The sequence below is a fragment of the Canis aureus genome, chromosome 4, assembly GCF_053574225.1.
Source record: "Canis aureus isolate CA01 chromosome 4, VMU_Caureus_v.1.0, whole genome shotgun sequence".
NCBI lineage: Eukaryota > Metazoa > Chordata > Mammalia > Carnivora > Canidae > Canis > Canis aureus.
Window position 1 is genome coordinate 72,891,922 of NC_135614.1, and position 19,968 is coordinate 72,911,889.

General features: G+C 37.5%; 1 protein-coding gene and 1 long non-coding RNA gene across 4 annotated transcripts in view; one reads left to right on the top strand and one right to left on the bottom strand.

Moving 5' to 3' along the window:
- Positions 1–19,968, top strand: part of LOC144312976 (uncharacterized) — a 64,836-nt gene that overhangs the window by 34,720 nt on the left and 10,148 nt on the right. The gene's annotated exons all lie outside the window — the stretch shown is intronic.
- WDR70 (WD repeat domain 70) overlaps positions 1,046–19,968 on the bottom strand; it is a 309,184-nt gene continuing 290,261 nt past the window's right edge. For all 3 annotated transcript variants that reach the window (XM_077896170.1, XM_077896169.1, XM_077896171.1), the window contains one exon: positions 1,046–1,239. In XM_077896170.1, the coding sequence (XP_077752296.1) occupies positions 1,152–1,239 (88 nt within the window). In that variant the 3' untranslated portion in view covers positions 1,046–1,151. The remainder of the gene's footprint in view (positions 1,240–19,968) is intronic.

Genomic DNA, 19,968 nt, shown 5'->3' on the forward strand with positions numbered 1-19,968 from the left:
GTGAAAAAGATGTGGGGGGAGGAGGTAATACGTATGTGAGGCCTGTAACTTTCCAACACACATTTTGGATCATCATTCATTTTTATAATTATTTAATTTACTAGGACAAATGAGAGCAGGAGGGGAAAAGGCAAAAGGACTAAAAATTCCTGTATTTTCTAGTGAGGACTATTTGACACGCAAAATTACCTCAGGTCTGTGTGAAATATGTCCACGGAATTTTATTCTATTGACTCATTATTACTTTGGACAAACTGCCAACTTTTGTTTTAGTTTTCTAGTCACAAAAGCACAAGGATCTTTTAGAATGATTTTTAAAGTCTAATTATAGGTACAAACATTTTCATACTTTTCTAATTTAATAGTGATGAAAATCAGGCAAAGTAGATATCATTAGCTCTATTTTTAAATAGGAAATAGTGTATGTTTGTTACATGTCAGGTACTATACTAAATGCTATCCAAGGAATGTCTCATCTAATCCTGTAACAAACCTATGAAGATGGTGCTATCATCATCTGAGGCTAGAAGAGAGACGTTTAATAGCTTGCAAGAAGACCTAGACAGTAAAGAGTAGAGCTAAAGTTTGAATCCACATGGGTTTAACTTCAAAGCTTGCTTCCTAAATCCTAACCACTGTATTCTGCTGTTTAAGGATAAACAGATACATGTTCTTTCCTAGTACAGTAATGCTTTTAGCCTGAACTCAGCCTAATTATTTATAATCATGTAATAAATATTGTGAAATTATACAGAAATATTAAACCTTTTGATGCCTATTTTCATATTATGCTCCTAGAATTGCTCAAGACACATGTCCATCTCAATGTACATTCTCTCTCCCAAGGTTATAAGAACCTGTACAGGACCAATAATTGTTGACTGAAGTTTCCAAATACCTAAATTACTTGGTAATAGGCTAAGAATCTACCCCTTATTTATTTATAATACAGATTCATAGTTGTAGTTAAGAAAATGTAAGTACACTTTTAGTGAAGATTAGCTACCAATCTTTTGAATGGTTCAACAATGCAAACTACAAAAACTTTTCATAAAAATGTATTTTTTATTTCATTAAAAAAAAAAAACAAAACTGTCCAAAACTGTCCGATATCACTTCCCCTCATGCAAACAGCACTCATGTGAGAATCTTCAAATTTTACGCTTTTTCCATTCTGGCTCATTCTTTGCTTCCTCATCGTCAGATTCAACTTGGGCAAACATGGTTTTGGGCTGAGTCCTAAAAGAAAGTTAATAAAAAGAGGAAAAATTTAGTCAGCAAGTGCTTATTCGATTAGACTTTGCTACTTTCATCAAGTGGAAGCATATCTGAGGACTCAATTATCTCTTAATTATTAAATATCAATCATTAAATTCCTGGCAAAAAAAAAAAAAAAGAATAAGAGAAATTTAATTTTGTTCATCAAAGAGCCAAAGATGTTCCTAAAGGTTTTCCCTCTGTGGCAGATTATGTATGCTGTCCTTTGCTTAAATAAAATGAAAATGTACCAAATTCAGTATCTCATATATTCATAACCACCCTCTACTTCAAACTCAGGCCAACTGGGACTGTTTGGGAAGCCAAATTATAGTCACCAAGCAAGAACACACATGACCTTTATTTACGGCTCTTTGCGTTGTTCCTAGATTTAAGTAGTCCAAATACATGTAATTATGGTGCACACGAACAGGAGAATTTGAGAAAATTTGCTTTCTTATTTAATGAGTCTAAAGTAATGGATTATAATATATAGAATAACTTGAGTACTGCCAGCAAAAATAAAAAAACAAACGAATAGACATTCTCTCCACTCCAACACCCAGTTCAGTGCGCAGAAATGTCAAACATTTTAGGATACATCACTGAGTATCGCTGCTTTAATTCTGGCACACGGTACATCAAGCAATCTTTGCATTAGTTCTGAGCTTTATAAACATACATGGTCCAATGACTTTCCTTTTTATACAATTCACACAAAAATAATTTCAAAAAATAAATATGTGAAATGGTTATAATCTATGCTCCTTTTTGGTCATGTTATTGCTGATTCCCTTTTAAGAACAGCTCTATCACATTACAAGGAAATCTTTTTTTGACATTTTTATTTTTCATTTTTTTTTTGTTTCAGGAGTAGAATTTAGTGATTCATCACTTACCTATAACAGTCAATGCTCATCATAACAAGTGCCCTCCTTAATATCCATCCATTTAGCCCACTCCCACACACTTCCCTCTCACAACCCTCAATTTGTTCTCTATCATTAAGGGTCTCTCATAGTTTGCTTCCCTCTTTCTCTCTTTTTCCTTCTCATAGGTTCATCTGTTTCTTTCTTAAATTCCACATATGAGTGAAATCATTTGGTATTTCTTTTTCTCTGACTTAGGTCGCTTAGCATAATATTCTCTAGCTTCATCCACGTCATTGCAAATTATAAGATTTCATTCTTTTTTTAAAAATTTTTATTTATTTATGATAGTCACACAGAGAGAGAGAGAGAGAGAGGCAGAGACACAGGCAGAGGGAGAAGCAGGCTTCATGCACCGGGAGCCCGACGTGGGATTCGATCCCGGGTCTCCAGGATTGCGCCCTGGGCCAAAGGGCAGGAGCTAAACTGCTGCGCCACCCAGGGATCCCAAGATTTCATTCTTTTTGATAGATGAGTAGTATTCTATTGGGTATGTATACCACATCTTTATCCATTCATCAGTCACTGGACAGTTGGGCTCCTTCCATACTTTGGCAATTGTTGATAATGCTGCTATGAGCACTGGAGTGCATGTGTGCCTTCAAATCTGTATTTTTGTATCCTTTGAGAAAATACCTAGTATTACAATTTTAGGTTTTGGGTAGTTCTGTTTTTATCTTTTTGAGGAACCTCCTCCATTTCTGTTTTCCAAAGTAGGAAATATTAAAGCACTGTATCAGAAGATGATATATTTAAGCTTATATCTTCATCTTGAATTCAATTCATTACATCAAAGCAATTCCAGAATGTTAAAATGACAACAACCATTCCTTTTCTTTAACAAGTGAAAATAGGGTTAAAACCTTGTATTACTTGTTGCTGTCGTTTTACTATCCTGGGAAGAAGTCTATACCATTCACACTCATGCTGATGTTGCTCTGATGCAAGCTATGTACTGGAATTCCTCACGCATAAGCTAGTCACAACTCCTGTCCCTCTAGTGACTCACACATCCACCTGGAACCCAAAGTGTCCTCATACACAATCCAGTCAAACTTCTCAAGACACTGTTATGACATCTACAAACAAGTCACAGCTCTAATGTTTCCAAAAACAGCTGCAGATTTTCATAAGTCATGAGTTGCTGAATTACTAGAAAGCAGCACCCCTGTCTCTCTAACATGCTACAAAAGACAACTGGGGCTCATTGCATATTTCATCTACTGGCAAAGATGTGGGCCACAGAGGTATGGACAAACCCATATGGGAACAAATCTGTCTGGATTTAAAAATCTTTTGAATTAGATGTTTAATTTCTAAAGAGAAAAAAATAACGTGGTCTTATAATGGTATGTGGCAGTGCTTCATGAGACAACCAGCTCGTCAATGTTAGCCACAACAAGACTTAAGGACTAAGAAGTTTTAATGGTGCTTTTCTGGATATAAAAAAAGAATTTAAATGACAGATCACAGGAAGAATAGAAAGGTTTAAAAAGGTTATTTCATGTAAGTACTTACTCTCATATTCTACCTACTTCCCAAAAGTATTTTTTGCAAGTTGGTGGCTAACTTGAAGGGCTAAGACACGGGGTAGAAAGGGAGCAATGATTGTAAAGAGGCATGAATGTTTTGCAGGGTTGGAAATGTTGCATAATCTTGATTGAAGTGGTGATTACATAAGTGTGTATACATTTGTCAAAACTTGAATGAGTGCATTTTCCAATTTATTATACACAGATTATACCTCAATAAAATGGACTTATAAAGAAAATCAAAACAAATGAGAAGGTGAAGAACCAAGGAACAAAAGGATAAGCGTAATAAGAAAACACTCAACTTTCTAGTAGCCAAGAAAAAGAAAAAAAAATATTCGTCTTCAAAGGAGATACATTTTCCCTCAGCACTAAACTCAGCAAAATTGACTGACTAAACTTTAACATCAGGATCACTCAGACTGTCACTTTCAATTACCAGACCATAACAGTTTCCTTTGCCCTCTCCAGGTAATTTTAACTTAGGGGATATGAATTTGTGTAGAAGATAGAATGGTCTCTTTGAGGAACTCCATGAAATTTAGTATTTTAAATTCTGTTTTTTGAATTACAATGTTGCCAGCAAAATAACCATATTATGTATATGCAACATCAAATCATGACATTTAGCTTTCAAAAAGCCAGGCTCTCCTTCCCCTAGTTACCAAAATTAAGGCACAAACTAGCGTCCAAATTTTCCCAGCATTGCTTATTTACCATTTTGTCTTTCATTTTATTGGCTAGGTAGGGAATACCTGAGTGTAAGAAGTAGGTTCCTTTCAAAAAATGGTGTTCGCAAAATTGTACCAAATGCAATAAATAAAACTGGACTCTTACTTACACCATATGCAAAAGTTAACTTAAAATGGATTGAAGACCTAAACCTAAGAGCAAAAACTATAAAATATTATGGAAAAGCTTTATGACATTGGAATATAGTAATGGTTTCTTTGATAAAACAGCAAAAGCAAAAGCATAATAAAATAAGTCAATTGAACTTTATCAAAATTAAAACCTGTGAACCAATGGACACAATCGATAGTCTAAAAAACCAACCTATGAAATGGGAGAAAATACTTGCTAATCATATATTTGATAAGAGGTTAGTATCTAGGATATATAAAGAACTCTTAAAACTCAACAATAACAACAACAACAACAACAAAACCCTAAACAACACAGTTTAAAACTGGGCAAAGGGCTTGAATAGATATGCCTCCAAAGAAGATAGCAAAAAACTAACAAGCACATAAGAAGATGCTCAACATTGTCAATCATTAGGGAAATGCAGATCAAAACCATAGTAACACCTCACACCCACCAATATGGTTACTATCAAACCAACCCCAGAAAATAAAAAGTATTGGCCAGGATGTGAAGAAACTGGAACCCTTTACACAGTGATGGTGGGAATTTAAAATGATGCTGCATCTATGGAAAATGACATGGTAGTTCCTAAAAAAAAATAATAATAAAATTATCATGTGATCTGGCAATTCCACTTCAGGAAATATGCCCCCCCAAAATGAAAGTGGGGTCTTAAAGAGATATTTGCATACCCATGTTCAATGCAACATTATTCAGATAGTCAGAAGGTAGAAGCAACCTAAATGTCGTGGATAGATGAATGGATAAACAAAATGTGGTGATATCTATAATGAAATATTACTCAGCCTTAAAAAGGAGAGAAATTCTGGCAAATGCTACAGATGAACCTTAATGAAATTATGCTAAGTGAAACAGGTCAGTCACAAAAAGACAAATACTATATAATTCCACTTAATATGCGGTACTGAGATAGTCATATCCATGAGGCAGAATGGTGGTTGCCAGCGAATGGAAAGATGGGGAAAGAAAGAATTCTTGTTTAGTGAGTATAGAGTTTTAGTTTTGCAAGATAAGAAGAGTTCTGAAGATTGGCTGCACAACAATGTAAATGTGCTTAACACTACTGAAATACACACTTAAAAATGGTTAAAGAGGGTTTTATGTTATATATATTTTACCAAACTTAAAAAAATTTTTTTTATTTAAAAAAAAAAGAAGAATCAGACTCTTGGACTTGGGGATAAGGAATAATGAACCTGCTTCTAGAATAAACAAGAGGCACGCTGGAGAAGGCCTTAGCCTCCAATCTGGGGCTCTGCCTAGAGCAGTGCTTCTCAAACCATCTGTGGTGTAAGCCCGTCTTTGTTTTCTAATTTCCAATCCTTTGCAGACAAATATTATATTTCTAGAAAAATAAAGACTGTTTCAAAGTACAAATCAAACTTTTTATTAGATTCTAAAAATATATCAAATAGCTATACAATTTTCTAAATGACTACCCTCAATTCCTACACTTATCTCATAGCACCGGTTGGTAGAGAACACTGAGTAGCACCCATGGGAACATTTTCCCTCCCAGCTGGGGAAAGAAGGCAGTGCTTTAAAGCAGGGCTCTGAAACCAGGCTGTGGAGTGAGACTCTGTCTTCTTAACATCAACTTTGACATGTGATGAGCTTCCCAAATGTAGGAAAGTACTTCTCACCTTAGGAGAAGCCAGCCCCGGACACATTCCTTCAGACCACTGAAGACTGGGTGAAGGGATGGGGTTCAAGGCCACACTCTCACAGGCCCACCCCTGAAACAGTCTTTAATTCTTGGGAGTTAGGCATGAGCAGGTGAAGGGAGATACAGCCCACGGAGAGAAGTTTCCCCTGTTCCAATCCATCCTGCTCCTAATACCAACATTCTCATAGCACCATTCAGAGCCTTCCATAAGAGCTATATGTTGTTTGCTGAATAGAGACTTTTTTTCTACAAGAGTATTTGACTTGAGTACACTGAACATCCTGTCAAGTCTAGAGAATGCCAGTGTTTTATAGAAGCAAAGTGAGAGAATTACAGCTTTGAATCTTGCAGCTATTCTTTCTTTGCAGCCATTATTATCTTTAAATTAATTTCCAGCAGTTATTCTTTTGAAAAATTTTGGAAACTCATTTTTTGGGGAAAGACTCAAAAAATTCAATTCATGAATGATTATCTAGGGCATTTAAAAATGGATTTCTTCAGTCATTACTCTTTAAGACAATGAGAAACAGAAATGATTAGGCAAAGTTAGGAAGAGAACCAAAAGATCTCTTCCCTGGGGGATGGCCTAATTTGCCCTCGGCATAGAAAACTACTATAAAAATAAATCAACAGGGGAATCCCTGGGTGGCTCAGCGGCTTAGCGCCTGTCTTCGGCCCAGAGCGTGATACTGGAGTCCTGGGATCGAGTCCCGTGTTGGGCTTCTGCATGGAGCCTGCTTCTCCCTCTGCCTGTGTCTCTGCCTCTCTCTCTCTGTGTCTCTCATGAATAAATAAATAAAATCTTTAGGGCAGCCCGGGTGGCTCAGCGGTTTAGTGCCACCTCCGGCCCAGGGCCTGATCTGGGAGACCCGGGATCAAGTCCCATATTGGGCTCCCTGCATGGAGCCTGCTTCTCCCTCTGCCTGTGTCTCTGCCTCTCTCTGTCTCTAATAAATAAACAAAATCTTTAAAAATAATAATAATAAAATAAAATCTTTAAAAAATAATAAAAAAATAATAAAGCAACAATGCCAAGCAGGAGTAAAATGACACATGCAAAAAAAAATTTTTTTTAAGGTTTTATTTATTTATTCATGAGAGACACAGAGAGAGGCAGAGAGAGAAGCAGGCTTTATGCAAGGAGCCCAATGCGGGACTCGATCCCGAGACCCTGGGATCACGTCCTGAGCCAAAGGCTGACACTCAACTGCTGAGCCACCCAGGCATCCCACCCCCTCAAAAATGCTAATGGATTTGAAAACAATTAAAAGTTGGTCCAGAAGTCCCTGATTTTAAAACCAATAGGAAACCAGCAAGTAAACAACAACAAAAAATACTCCAAGTCTCTATTAACATTGTCACTGGCCACAAAAAAGTGGATTCCTTTCTGGGCTGCTTGAAATTTGTACACTGATTTTAACACAGACTTTGTTGGGTGCTTTCATAAGGAAGAGTAAAACAAACCAAACCAAATGGGCACTGAACACATGGCGGGAACTCAGGAAATACATGCATGAATAAAAAATGAGCAAGAAATACATTACACCACCTTGACAAAGCATTTCCATTTCCAGCCTATTCCCCTGTCTTGTATTTAATTAGTTCTGTACCTGCTTTCTCAAGAGACAGGAAGTTGTTCATTCAAACTTCCAGGCTCATGGAAGATTTATGTCAGTTGCCCAAAACAAAAGCCTATAAAGAGACTGACATGAAGGAAAAGTTGGTAAGGGGAACATTCCATTCAGCCAAAGGTATAATCACCTGGCTCAATAGGTCAGTGGGGACAGGGTAAGCCTGAGTACCAGCAGAGTAACCCACCTTATTGAAATCAGCTTTATCCAGACTATCTAATTTACTAGTTTATGGCCCACACTTAGGCACTTTTCCAGGTATTAACTGAAAACTTAAACTTACAGAAAAGGGTGATGTGAAACTTCCAGTTTGACTAATTCACTTGGTGAACAGTAAACATTTTTCACTTGACTATATATGTCAACTTGTTTACTAGAGTTACCAAGAAAAGGAGGACAGACTACCTATAAACACAGTTATTGTTATGAGCCATTAAATAAACTAATCAGAGAAGGGCTGAAAGGTTTTTTCGCTTTATTTTGTTTTAGCTTCAGTAAACTCTGCATTGGCTAATATAGTTAATAGTTCATGAAGCAAATGTAAAAGCTTAAGCAAATGTCTTTCTCAAATCTATCAATTCTGATTAGATGATAATTTGTGCTGAATAATTTTCCCTTTGGGACATTTTTTTTTTAAAGATTTTATTTAGTTATTCATGAGAGATACAGAGAGAGAGAGAAGCAGGCTCCATGCAGGGAGCCCGACATGGGACTCAATCCCGGGTCTCCAAGATCACACCCTGGGCTGAAGGCAGCGCTAAACCGCTGAGCCACTCGGGCTGCCCCGGGACATTTTTTAAACTGAATTCTCAATCATATTTGTACAAAGTGAGTCCTTCCCAGCAACTGTGTTCTAAGAGAAAAATGTCAGAAGCCCAACAAAAACTGAGTCCCACCCTCAGTGTTTCCATCCAGAAGAATTTTGTGTAGAATAGTCAGTAACGAATAATGAATATTCCCCCTGCAATAATCTATGAGGGTGTTTCTGAGGTGCATTGTTTGTGTGAGAGATTCAAACCATCAAGCCAGGCTGTCTTCTCTCTTCTGACTAAGCTCTAACCTAGGCCTTCTGTACTCCCTTTCTAGTGCTCAGGCCACAGAAGAATCTCAGAATGTCTTCAGCTGCAATGAAAAGTGCACAGGTCACATTCTTTTTAATTATGGATATTCTTCTGATATGATTCATTCAAAAAGCATAAAGCGAGTTCCAGGGTCACAGAATGAGTATGAGGAGAAATCACTTGCAATATTTAGTCATCAGAATGGGAGTATAAACCACAAGCTTTTTTGGCTCAGGGCCCATTGTTTATTATGAAGGAAAACCTCAAAGCCAAAGTCAATTATAGCCATGACTTGACAATCTGACACACTTGTTAACCCTGTTAGAATGAATACAGTCCAGATGAACTGTGACCCAGTCATCACAATTGCAGAATTATTAAGATTAAATGAAGGGCTTGACCAAAAGATTCCACTTGAAATGGGCCCTTCTTTCTGGCAAAGAGCTAATCAAAGATAATTTTTTAAAAAATATTAGGGATGAATAAGAAGATGAGAAGCAACATGATGTTTCTAGATAAAGAATGTTCTATTTTCTTCAAAAAATGAATACATAATATTTTGGAAAACAGATAAACATATCTCAGACTCATTAAAGAGGGCACACTAACTCATAATGCTGGGTGTGTGAGTTCAAAGCCTGGGTGAGGGTGGAAAAAAGGGACAAATGCGAAACCTGTGGAAATTGGAAACAAAAAGAGAAAGAGAAAAAGAGAGGAAAAGGAAAACAAAAAGAACCCTCCAAAATCACAATTACCTGCCTTATCATCAAATGGTTAAAGTTAGAAGGATAAAATGTTTGAAGAGCACACAGGCCTGAGGCCACCCAGGTGTCATCTGCACCCCCCGTCAACTCACATGTGTAGCCGGGTGTTACCGTAGCCCTGCTCTCTTATTTCACAGTCGGGGAAACAACCTCAGGCAACATCAGTGAAATGCACAGCGAGAACGATCCCCGGAACATCTGATTCTTAGTCTAGTGTTCAGCTATGCCACGCTGGCTCACATGGTTGTCTTTTCAGCTTCACTAGTAATCAAGTTTTTAGTAACTGCGATCAGTTGCTTTGTGATGAGAAGCAATATTCTGTAGTCATCAAGAGCAGAAGCTTGACTCTGAAGCCAGACTGCCTGCATTCAAATTCCAGTTCTGCCACCTGCTACCTGTGTGGCTTTGGTCAAGTTATAACCCTCAACTTCCTCATCTGTAAAATGGGACAATAATACCATTTCCTTCATAAGCTGTTGTGAAGATAAATAAATAATATATATAAAGTTCTTTTTATTTTTTAAGATTTTATTTATTTATTCATGAGAGACACAGAGAGAGGCAGAGACACAGGCAGAGAGAGAAGCAGGTTTCATGCAGGGAGCCTGACGTGGGACTTGATCCTGGGACTCCAGGATCACGCCCTGAGCCAAAGGCAGACGCCCAACCACTGAGCCACCCAGGCACCCTGTATAATTGGAATAATCTATTCTGTGCATTTTAATTTTCTAGGGGTGAATCATTTGTGATTTATTTTAAATAATCACTTTTGCGTTATTATCAAAGTTTAGTGCACAAAATAATCACCTAAGAAACTTAAGATGCAGATTTCCAGCCCCAAGCTCACAGAATCTGAATTGGTCTGAGGTGCCACTTATAAACCTGCATTTTTAACCCACTACTCCCACCTTTGACTCTGATGAGAGGCAGTTCACAAAACTACTTTGAGAAATGCTGGCCTCTACACAGGAATATGGTGGACAGGGACAATCAGTCACTTAAATAGAACTCAGGAAAAAAAGTTACATTTTCCTCTGGGGGTTTTATGTCTCTTCTTGACACAAATAACATATAAACCTTTACTCACTCAAAGAATGATCTCTTTAAATACTGCCTATTAATTCAACATGACTTTAACTGGATCCTTTATAGATGGGAATGATATTTTAATATAAGTTCATATATCCATGTATCCCGTATCTGACAAGACATGCACACCGAAAATTAAATTGACTGAACCAGCAATAATGGCAGCTTATCTGGCAAGAAAAGTGACCATGGCTGACAGAGCTGTCAGGCTGTCAAGCTGCTGGCCAGGGTCCAGGCTCCCACACACGTCCATCTCTGTCTGATGTGTAAGCTAATAGCATTCTGGATCTATATCCTGCCCACTCTCCAGCCAGCTCCTCGCCCCTCCCTCGAGCCACTTCTTTTAACAAGAAACTGTAATTGAATCTGACCATGTGTGGCTGAACAAGAGGCTTCTGTGATCCTGCAGTGTTTTAAAACTTCCATGGCTATTACATTGCTAGTGCCAGGAATGAAACTCGAAGACTCAATCGATAAAGGTAAAGTGTTCAAAGACTCTTTGTTATCATCATTGGAGAACAAAGGTGAGCATATGTCATGTGGAAGCAGGGAGATTTATGTAATGTCTAATTGTGCTTTTCTGTGATAAAGTGAGATACAGTAAATCTTCATTTCATCACTGACAGAAGTCAATTGCAGTGAAGAAAAACAACCAGACACACATTCTCGATTACAGTGACCTTTACGAAAAGATCCTTTTAAATATTAGCTTCCCTTTCGAACACTTTGCCACTTGGCAGTAAATAGTATACTCTAGCAGGTGAACACAGGAGAAATAGCACTGCCATTCTGGCTAACAAATCACATGCCACAGACAGTGCCATGAACTTAGTTAGTATGCAATAAATGGAAGGTGACAAAATTGGGTGGAAGGAAGGAGATGAGAGGAAAATGCAGCAGCAGAAGGGTATGTATTAACAGAGAGCACAGACCTCGGAAAAGCTCATTAGAGTAGGGATCAAGAGAGCTGAAGTACAGTTCTAGTTGCAATCACTGTCAATTGCAAGCTTTGGTCTCCTCACATGTAGGGAAAAAGACATGATAGTATCTGTTCTATTTGCAGAGCTAACATTTAAGCTAGCACATTATTCAACTGTAAATACAACTAAATTACCTACAATGCAGGAAAATATCATTTGTTAATGCTCACAAAAAAAACAAAAAGAAATTCCACTTTAATTAATTCTATTTACAGAAAGCTGAAAATCTGGATGAATGATTTCCCAAGAAAATATTAGCTACTGAGCAGATCCACAAGAATTGGAAAATCCAAATAGAGTATTTACTGTGGGGGGGATGGAAAAGAAAGAGAGAAACTAAGAAATTACTATTTACCCTCCCCTCCAGAAAAGCAACAGGTTTTGATAGTTTCACAAGTGAATTCTATCAAATCTTTTCAAATTAGATAAATTTAATGATATTCAAAATAGCCCAAGAGAATGTATACGGAAAAGCATACAAAATTTTTACAAAGCCAGTCTGACAGAGGACAAAGAACAAACCATAACTATGTGAGCGTCATATTAAAGATACAAGGATAATTCAATAATACATAATTATTGATATAAGGAAATTCAGTAATATACTTCACGATATTCATTTATCAAAGAAGAAAAGTCATATGATCACTTTCACAGAAATACAATAAACAAATCCAGTAAAATTTCAGAATCTATTTCATTTATTTCAGAAGAACATGCCTCTTGATCTTTGTATGGTGTTTTCTTTGCATAGGATGCTCTTCCCTTGGATATCTACACAGTTCACTCTCTCATTTCATCCAAGTCAAAAATCACTTAGCAGAGGTTTTACCCCATCACCATATTTTAAAAATCCTCTTACCTCTATTTTAGTTTTATTCTTTGCACTAGCTACCATCTAAAATTTATGGGTTTATTTTTTTTTAATATTTTATTTATTTATTTATTCATGATAGACAGAGAGAGAGAAGCAGGCTCCATGCTGGGAACCCGATGCGGGACTCGATCCCGGGTCTCCAGGATTGCACCCTGGGCCAAAGGCAGGTGCCAAACCACTGAGCCACCCAGGGATCCCCTATGGGTTTATTTATTGTCTGTCTCTGCCTACTTGAATATAAGCTCCATAAAAACTACTTTATCCTCATAATCTAGAATAATACCTGACATATGGAAGGTGTTTAATAAATCTTTATTGAATAGATAAATAGAAGAGAAAGATATGGATTCATCCTTAACATCTTGTATGTATGAGTTTTCAAAAATTATGCTTTATGGATAAATATTAAATTGAATATGAAATTGCCAATATTTGCCCTTTTTCACCTACAAAAGGGCAATTACATAATTTAACCTAACACAGTCACTCCTTTATTCTTATTTATTTATTTGTTTATTTATTTTTAAAGATTTCACCTATTTATTCATGACAGACACAGAGAGAGAGAGGCAGAGACAGAGGCAGAGGGAGAAGCAGGATCCATGCAGGGAGCCTGACGTGGGACTTGATCCCGGGTCTCCAGGATCACACCCCGGGCTGAAGGCGGCACTAAACCGCTGGGCCGCTGGGGCTGCCCAGAGTCACTCCTTTAAGGTTCAAATTAAGAAAAAGATATGTGGGATCATATTATTTAATATTGTTCTGGTAGTATTAACACAATTAGATAACTAGTACAAAAATTGGGTAACATCTGTTCATGATAAAAACTTTCAACAAAGTGGGATTAGAGGGAACACACCTCAACATTATAAAGGCCATCTGTGAAAAACCCACAGCTAACATCACATTCAGTGGCAAAAAACTGAGAGTTTTCTCTCTAAAATCAGGAATAAGACAAAGATATCCACTCTTGCCACTTTTACTCAACATAGTACTAGAAGTCCTAGCCACAAAAAGAAATGAGCCATTCATACTGGTATAGAAGTTAAACCATCACGATTGGCAGATGACATGATACTTACATTAAAAAAAAAAAATCCTAAAGACTCCACAAAAAAAGTACTAGAATAAATGAATTCAGTAGAGTTGCAGTATACAAAATTAATATCTAGGGATCCCTGGGTGGCGCAGCGGTTTGGCGCCTGCCTTTGGCCCAGGGCGCGATCCTGGAGACCCGGGATCGAATCCCACATCGGGCTCCCAGTGCATGGAGCCTGCTTCTCCCTCTGCCTGTGTCTCTGCGCCTCTCTCTCTCTCTCTGTGACTATCATAAATAAAAAAAAAAAAAAAAAAAATTAATATCTAGAAATCAGTAGTGTTTCTATACACTAATAATAAAGTGCAGAAAGAGAAATTAAGGAAACAATACTAGTTACAATTGTACCAAAAAGAATAAAATACCTAGAAATAAACTTAACCAAAGAGGTGAAAGACTATACTCTGAAACACTGATGAAAGAAACTGAAGACACAAACAAATGGAAAGATACTCCATGCTCATGGATTGGAAGAACAAGCATTATTAAAAATGTCCATATTGGGGATCCCTGGGTGGCTCAGTGGTTTAGCACCTGCCATTGGCTCAGGGCACGATCCTGGAGTCCCGGGATCGAATCCCACGTCGGGCTCCCGGTGCATGGAGCCTGCTTCTCCCTCTGCCTGTGTTTCTACCAGTCTCTCTCCCTCTCTCTAATGAATAAATAAATAAAATATTTTAAAAAATGTCCATATTACTCAAAGCAATCTACAGGTTCAATGCAATCCCTATCAAAATACCAACAACATTTTTCACAAATCTAGAACAAATAATTTTAAAATTTGTATGGAACCACAAAAGATCCTGAATTCCCAAATCAACTCAGAAAAAAAGAACAAAGCTGGAGGTATCACAATACCAGATTTTAAGATATACTACAAAGCTGTAGTAACCAAAAACAGTATATTACTGGCACAAAAATAAACATAGGTCAACAGAACAGAATAGAATAGAGAGCCTTGAAATAAACCTACACTTTAATGCTCAATGACAAAGGAGGCAAGAATATACACTGGGGAAAAGACAGTGTCTTCAATAAATTGTGCTGAGAAAACTGGACAGCTACACGCAAAAAAAAGGGAAACTGGACCCCTTTTTCACACCATACACACACACAAAAAAACCCTCAAAATGCATTAAAGACCTAAATGTGAGACCTGAAAGCACAAATATAGGCAGTAATAGAGAATATAGGCAGTAATTTCTCTGACATTGGCATTACAGCACTTTTTTAGATGTGTCTCCTGAGGCAAGGGAAATGAAAACAAAAATAAATGAGTGGGACTACATGAAAATAAAAAGCTTGTGCACAGCAAAGGAAACCATAAACAAAACTAAATGGCAACCTACTGAATAGAAGATATCTGCAAATGACATATCCAATTAGGGGTTAATATTCAAAAAAACGTAGAGAACTTACACTATTCAACACCAACCACCCCTGCCCCAACTGTCTGATTAAAGAATGGGCAGTGGACGTGAATAGACATTTTATGTAGAAGACATACAGTATACAGACATAATCATTAGGGAAATGCAACTCAAAACCACAATGAGTTATCACCTCATACCTTTCAGAATGACCTAAATCAAACACAGAAGAAACAAGTTGGCATGGATGTAGAGAAGAAGAAGCCTTCCTAACTGTTGGTGGGAATGTAAATTGGTACAGCCTTGTGAAAAATAGTATGGAGATTCCTCAAAAAAATAAAAATAGAAATGTACGATCCAATAATTCCACTATTGGGTAATTTACCCAAAGTAACAAAAACACTAATTTGAAATTACAAATGCATTCCTATATTTATTGCAGCATTAATTACAATAGTCAAGATGTGAAGCAACCTAAGTGCCTATCAATAGACAAATGAGTAAGAAAGTTGTCAGATATATACACACACAGTGAAGTATTACAAAGCCAAAACAAAACAAAACAAAACAATAAAAGGATAAGCTCATGGCATTTGAGACAACATGGATGGCCCTGGATGGTATTATGCTAAGTGACCTAAGTTAGTAAGAGAAAGAAATACTGTATGATTGCGCTCACCAATGATATCTAAAAAAATCCCCAAAACAAAAAAAATCCTACAATGAACAAACAAAAAACAGAATCAGACCTGTAAATACAGAGAACAAACTATGGTTGCCACAGGGAAGGAGGTGGGGAGTTGGGCAAAATGGGTGATACAGGGAGTGGGAGATACAGGCTTCCAGTTATGGACTGAATACATCGCCAGAATAAAAGGCACAGCATAAGGGATATAGTCAATGATACTGTAACAGGACAGATGGGAACTACACTTGTGGTGAACAGAGCATAATGTATAAACTTGTCAAATCACTAAGTTGCACAGCTGAAAGTAGTATAACATTTTGTGTCCTCTAAACTCAAATAAAAAAATTAATTAAAAAAATAAATTTAAAAAATTGTTAAGAATGAGGTAATCTTACCATTACCATTATCTGCATATGATATAATTTTATGCCTGGCTCTCATTCAAAATGGAAGGAGAGATAAAGAGCTTCCAAGACAGGCAGCAACTAAAAGAATATGTGACCTCCAAACCAGCTCTGCAAGAAATTTTAAGGGGGCCTCTTAAAATTCCCCTTTAAGAAGAAGTTCAGTGGAACAGTCCACAAAAACAAAGACTGAATAGATATCATGATGACACTAAACTCATATCTCTCAATAGTAACTCTGAATGTGAACGGGCTTAATGACCCCATCAAAAGGCGCAGGGTTTCAGACTGGATAAAAAAGCAGGACCCATCTATTTGCTGTCTACAGGAGACTCATTTTAGACAGAAGGACACCTACAGCCTGAAAATAAAAGGTTGGAGAACCATTTACCATTCGAATGGTCCTCAAAAGAAAGCAGGGGTAGCCATCCTTATATCAGATAAACTAAAATTTACCCCAAAGACTGTAGTGAGAGATGAAGAGGGACACTATATCATACTTAAAGGATCTATTCAACAAGAGGACTTAACAATCCTCAATATATATGCTCCGAATGTGGGAGCTGCCAAATATATAAATCAATTATTAACCAAAGTGAAGAAATACTTAGATAATAATACACTTATACTTGGTGACTTCAATCTAGCTCTTTCTATACTCGATAGGTCTTCTAAGCAAAACATCTCCAAAGAAACGAGAGCTTTAAATGATACACTGGACCAGATGGATTTCACAGATATCTACAGAACTTTACATCCAAACTCAACTGAATACACATTCTTCTCAAGCGCACATGGAACTTTCTCCAGAATAGACCACATATTGGGTCACAAATCGGGTCTGAACCGATACCAAAAGATTGGGATTGTCCCCTGCATATTCTCGGACCATAATGCCTTGAAATTAGAACTAAATCACAACAAGAAGTTTGGAAGGACCTCAAACACATGGAGGTTAAGGACCATCCTGCTAAAAGATAAAAGGGTCAACCAGGAAATTAAGGAAGAATTAAAAAGATTCATGGAAACTAATGAGAATGAAGATACAACCATTCAAAATCTTTGGGATGCAGCAAAAGCAGTCCTAAGGGGGAAATACATCGCAATACAAGCATCCATTCAAAAACTGGAAAGAACTCAAATACAAAAGCTAACCTTACACATAAAGGAGCTAGAGAAAAAACAGCAAATAGATCCTACACCCAAGAGAAGAAGGGAGCTAATAAAGATTCGAGCAGAACTCAACGAAATCGAGACCAGAAGAACTGTGGAACAGATCAACAGAACCAGGAGTTGGTTCTTTGAAAGAATTAATAAGATAGATAAACCATTAGCCAGCCTTATTAAAAAGAAGAGAGAGAAGACTCAAATTAATAAAATCATGAATGAGAAAGGAGAGATCACTACCAACACCAAGGAAATACAAACGATTTTAAAAACATATTATGAACAGCTATACGCCAATAAATTAGGCAATCTAGAAGAAATGGACGCATTCCTGGAAAGCCACAAACTACCAAAACTGGAACAGGAAGAAATAGAAAACCTGAACAGGCCAATAACCAGGGAGGAAATTGAAGCAGTCATCAAAAACCTCCCAAGACACAAGAGTCCAGGGCCAGATGGCTTCCCAGGAGAATTTTATCAAACGTTTAAAGAAGAAATCATACCTATTCTCCTAAAGCTGTTTGGAAAGATAGAAAGAGATGGAGTACTTCCAAATTCGTTCTATGAAGCCAGCATCACCTTAATTCCAAAGCCAGACAAAGACCCCGCCAAAAAGGAGAATTACAGACCAATATCCCTGATGAACATGGATGCAAAAATTCTCAACAAGATACTGGCCAATAGGATCCAACAGTACATTAAGAAAATTATTCACCATGACCAAGTAGGATTTATCCCTGGGACACAAGGCTGGTTCAACACCCGTAAAACAATCAATGTGATTCATCATATCAGCAAGAGAAAAACCAAGAACCATATGATCCTCTCATTGGATGCAGAGAAAGCATTTGACAAAATACAGCATCCATTCCTGATCAAAACTCTTCAGAGTGTAGGGATAGAGGGAACATTCCTCGACATCTTAAAAGCCATCTATGAAAAGCCCACAGCAAATATCATTCTCAATGGGGAAGCACTGGGAGCCTTTCCCCTAAGATCAGGAACAAGACAGGGATGTCCACTCTCACCACTGCTATTCAACATAGTACTGGAAGTCCTAGCCTCAGCAATCAGACAACAAAAAGACATTAAAGGCATTCAAATTGGCAAAGAAGAAGTCAAACTCTCCCTCTTCGCCGATGACATGATACTCTACATAGAAAACCCAAAAGTCTCCACCCCAAGATTGCTAGAACTCATACAGCAATTCGGTAGCGTGGCAGGATACAAAATCAATGCCCAGAAGTCAGTGGCATTTCTATACACTAACAATGAGACTGAAGAAAGAGAAATTAAGGAGTCAATCCCATTTACAATTGCACCCAAAAGCATAAGATACCTAGGAATAAACCTAACCAAAGAGGTAAAGGATCTATACCCTCAAAACTATAGAACACTTCTGAAAGAAATTGAGGAAGACACAAAGAGATGGAAAAATATTCCATGCTCATGGATTGGCAGAATTAATATTGTGAAAATGTCAATGTTACCCAGGGCAATATACACGTTTAATGCAATCCCTATCAAAATACCATGGACTTTCTTCAGAGAGTTAGAACAAATTATTTTAAGATTTGTGTGGAATCAGAAAAGACCCCGAATAGCCAGGGGAATTTTAAAAAAGAAAACCATATCTGGGGGCATCACAATGCCAGATTTCAGGTTGTACTACAAAGCTGTGGTCATCAAGACAGTGTGGTACTGGCACAAAAACAGACACATAGATCAGTGGAACAGAATAGAGAATCCAGAAGTGGACCCTGAACTTTATGGGCAACTAATATTCGATAAAGGAGGAAAGACTATCCATTGGAAGAAAGACAGTCTCTTCAATAAATGGTGCTGGGAAAATTGGACATCCACATGCAGAAGAATGAAACTAGACCATTCTCTTTCACCATACACAAAGATAAACTCAAAATGGATGAAAGATCTAAATGTGAGACAAGATTCCATCAAAATCCTAGAGAAGAACACAGGCAACACCCTTTTTGAACTCGGCCATAGTAACTTCTTGCAAGATACATCCACGAAGGCAAAAGAAACAAAAGCAAAAATGAACTATTGGGACTTCATCAAGATAAGAAGCTTTTGCACAGCAAAGGATACAGTCAACAAAACTCAAAGACAACCTACAGAATGGGAGAAGATATTTGCAAATGACATATCAGATAAAGGGCTAGTTTCCAAGATCTATAAAGAACTTATTAAACTCAACACCAAAGAAACAAACAATCCAATCATGAAATGGGCAAAAGACATGAACAGAAATCTCACAGAAGAAGACATAGACATGGCCAACATGCACATGAGAAAATGCTCTGCATCACTTGCCATCAGGGAAATACAAATCAAAACCACAATGAGATACCACCTCACACCAGTGAGAATGGGAAAAATTAACAAGGCAGGAAACAACAAATGTTGGAGAGGATGTGGAGAAAAGGGAACCCTCTTACACTGTTGGTGGGAATGTGAACTGGTGCAGCCACTGTGGAAAACTGTGTGGAGGTTCCTCAAACAGTTAAAAATATACCTGCCCTACGACCCAGCAATTGCACTGTTGGGG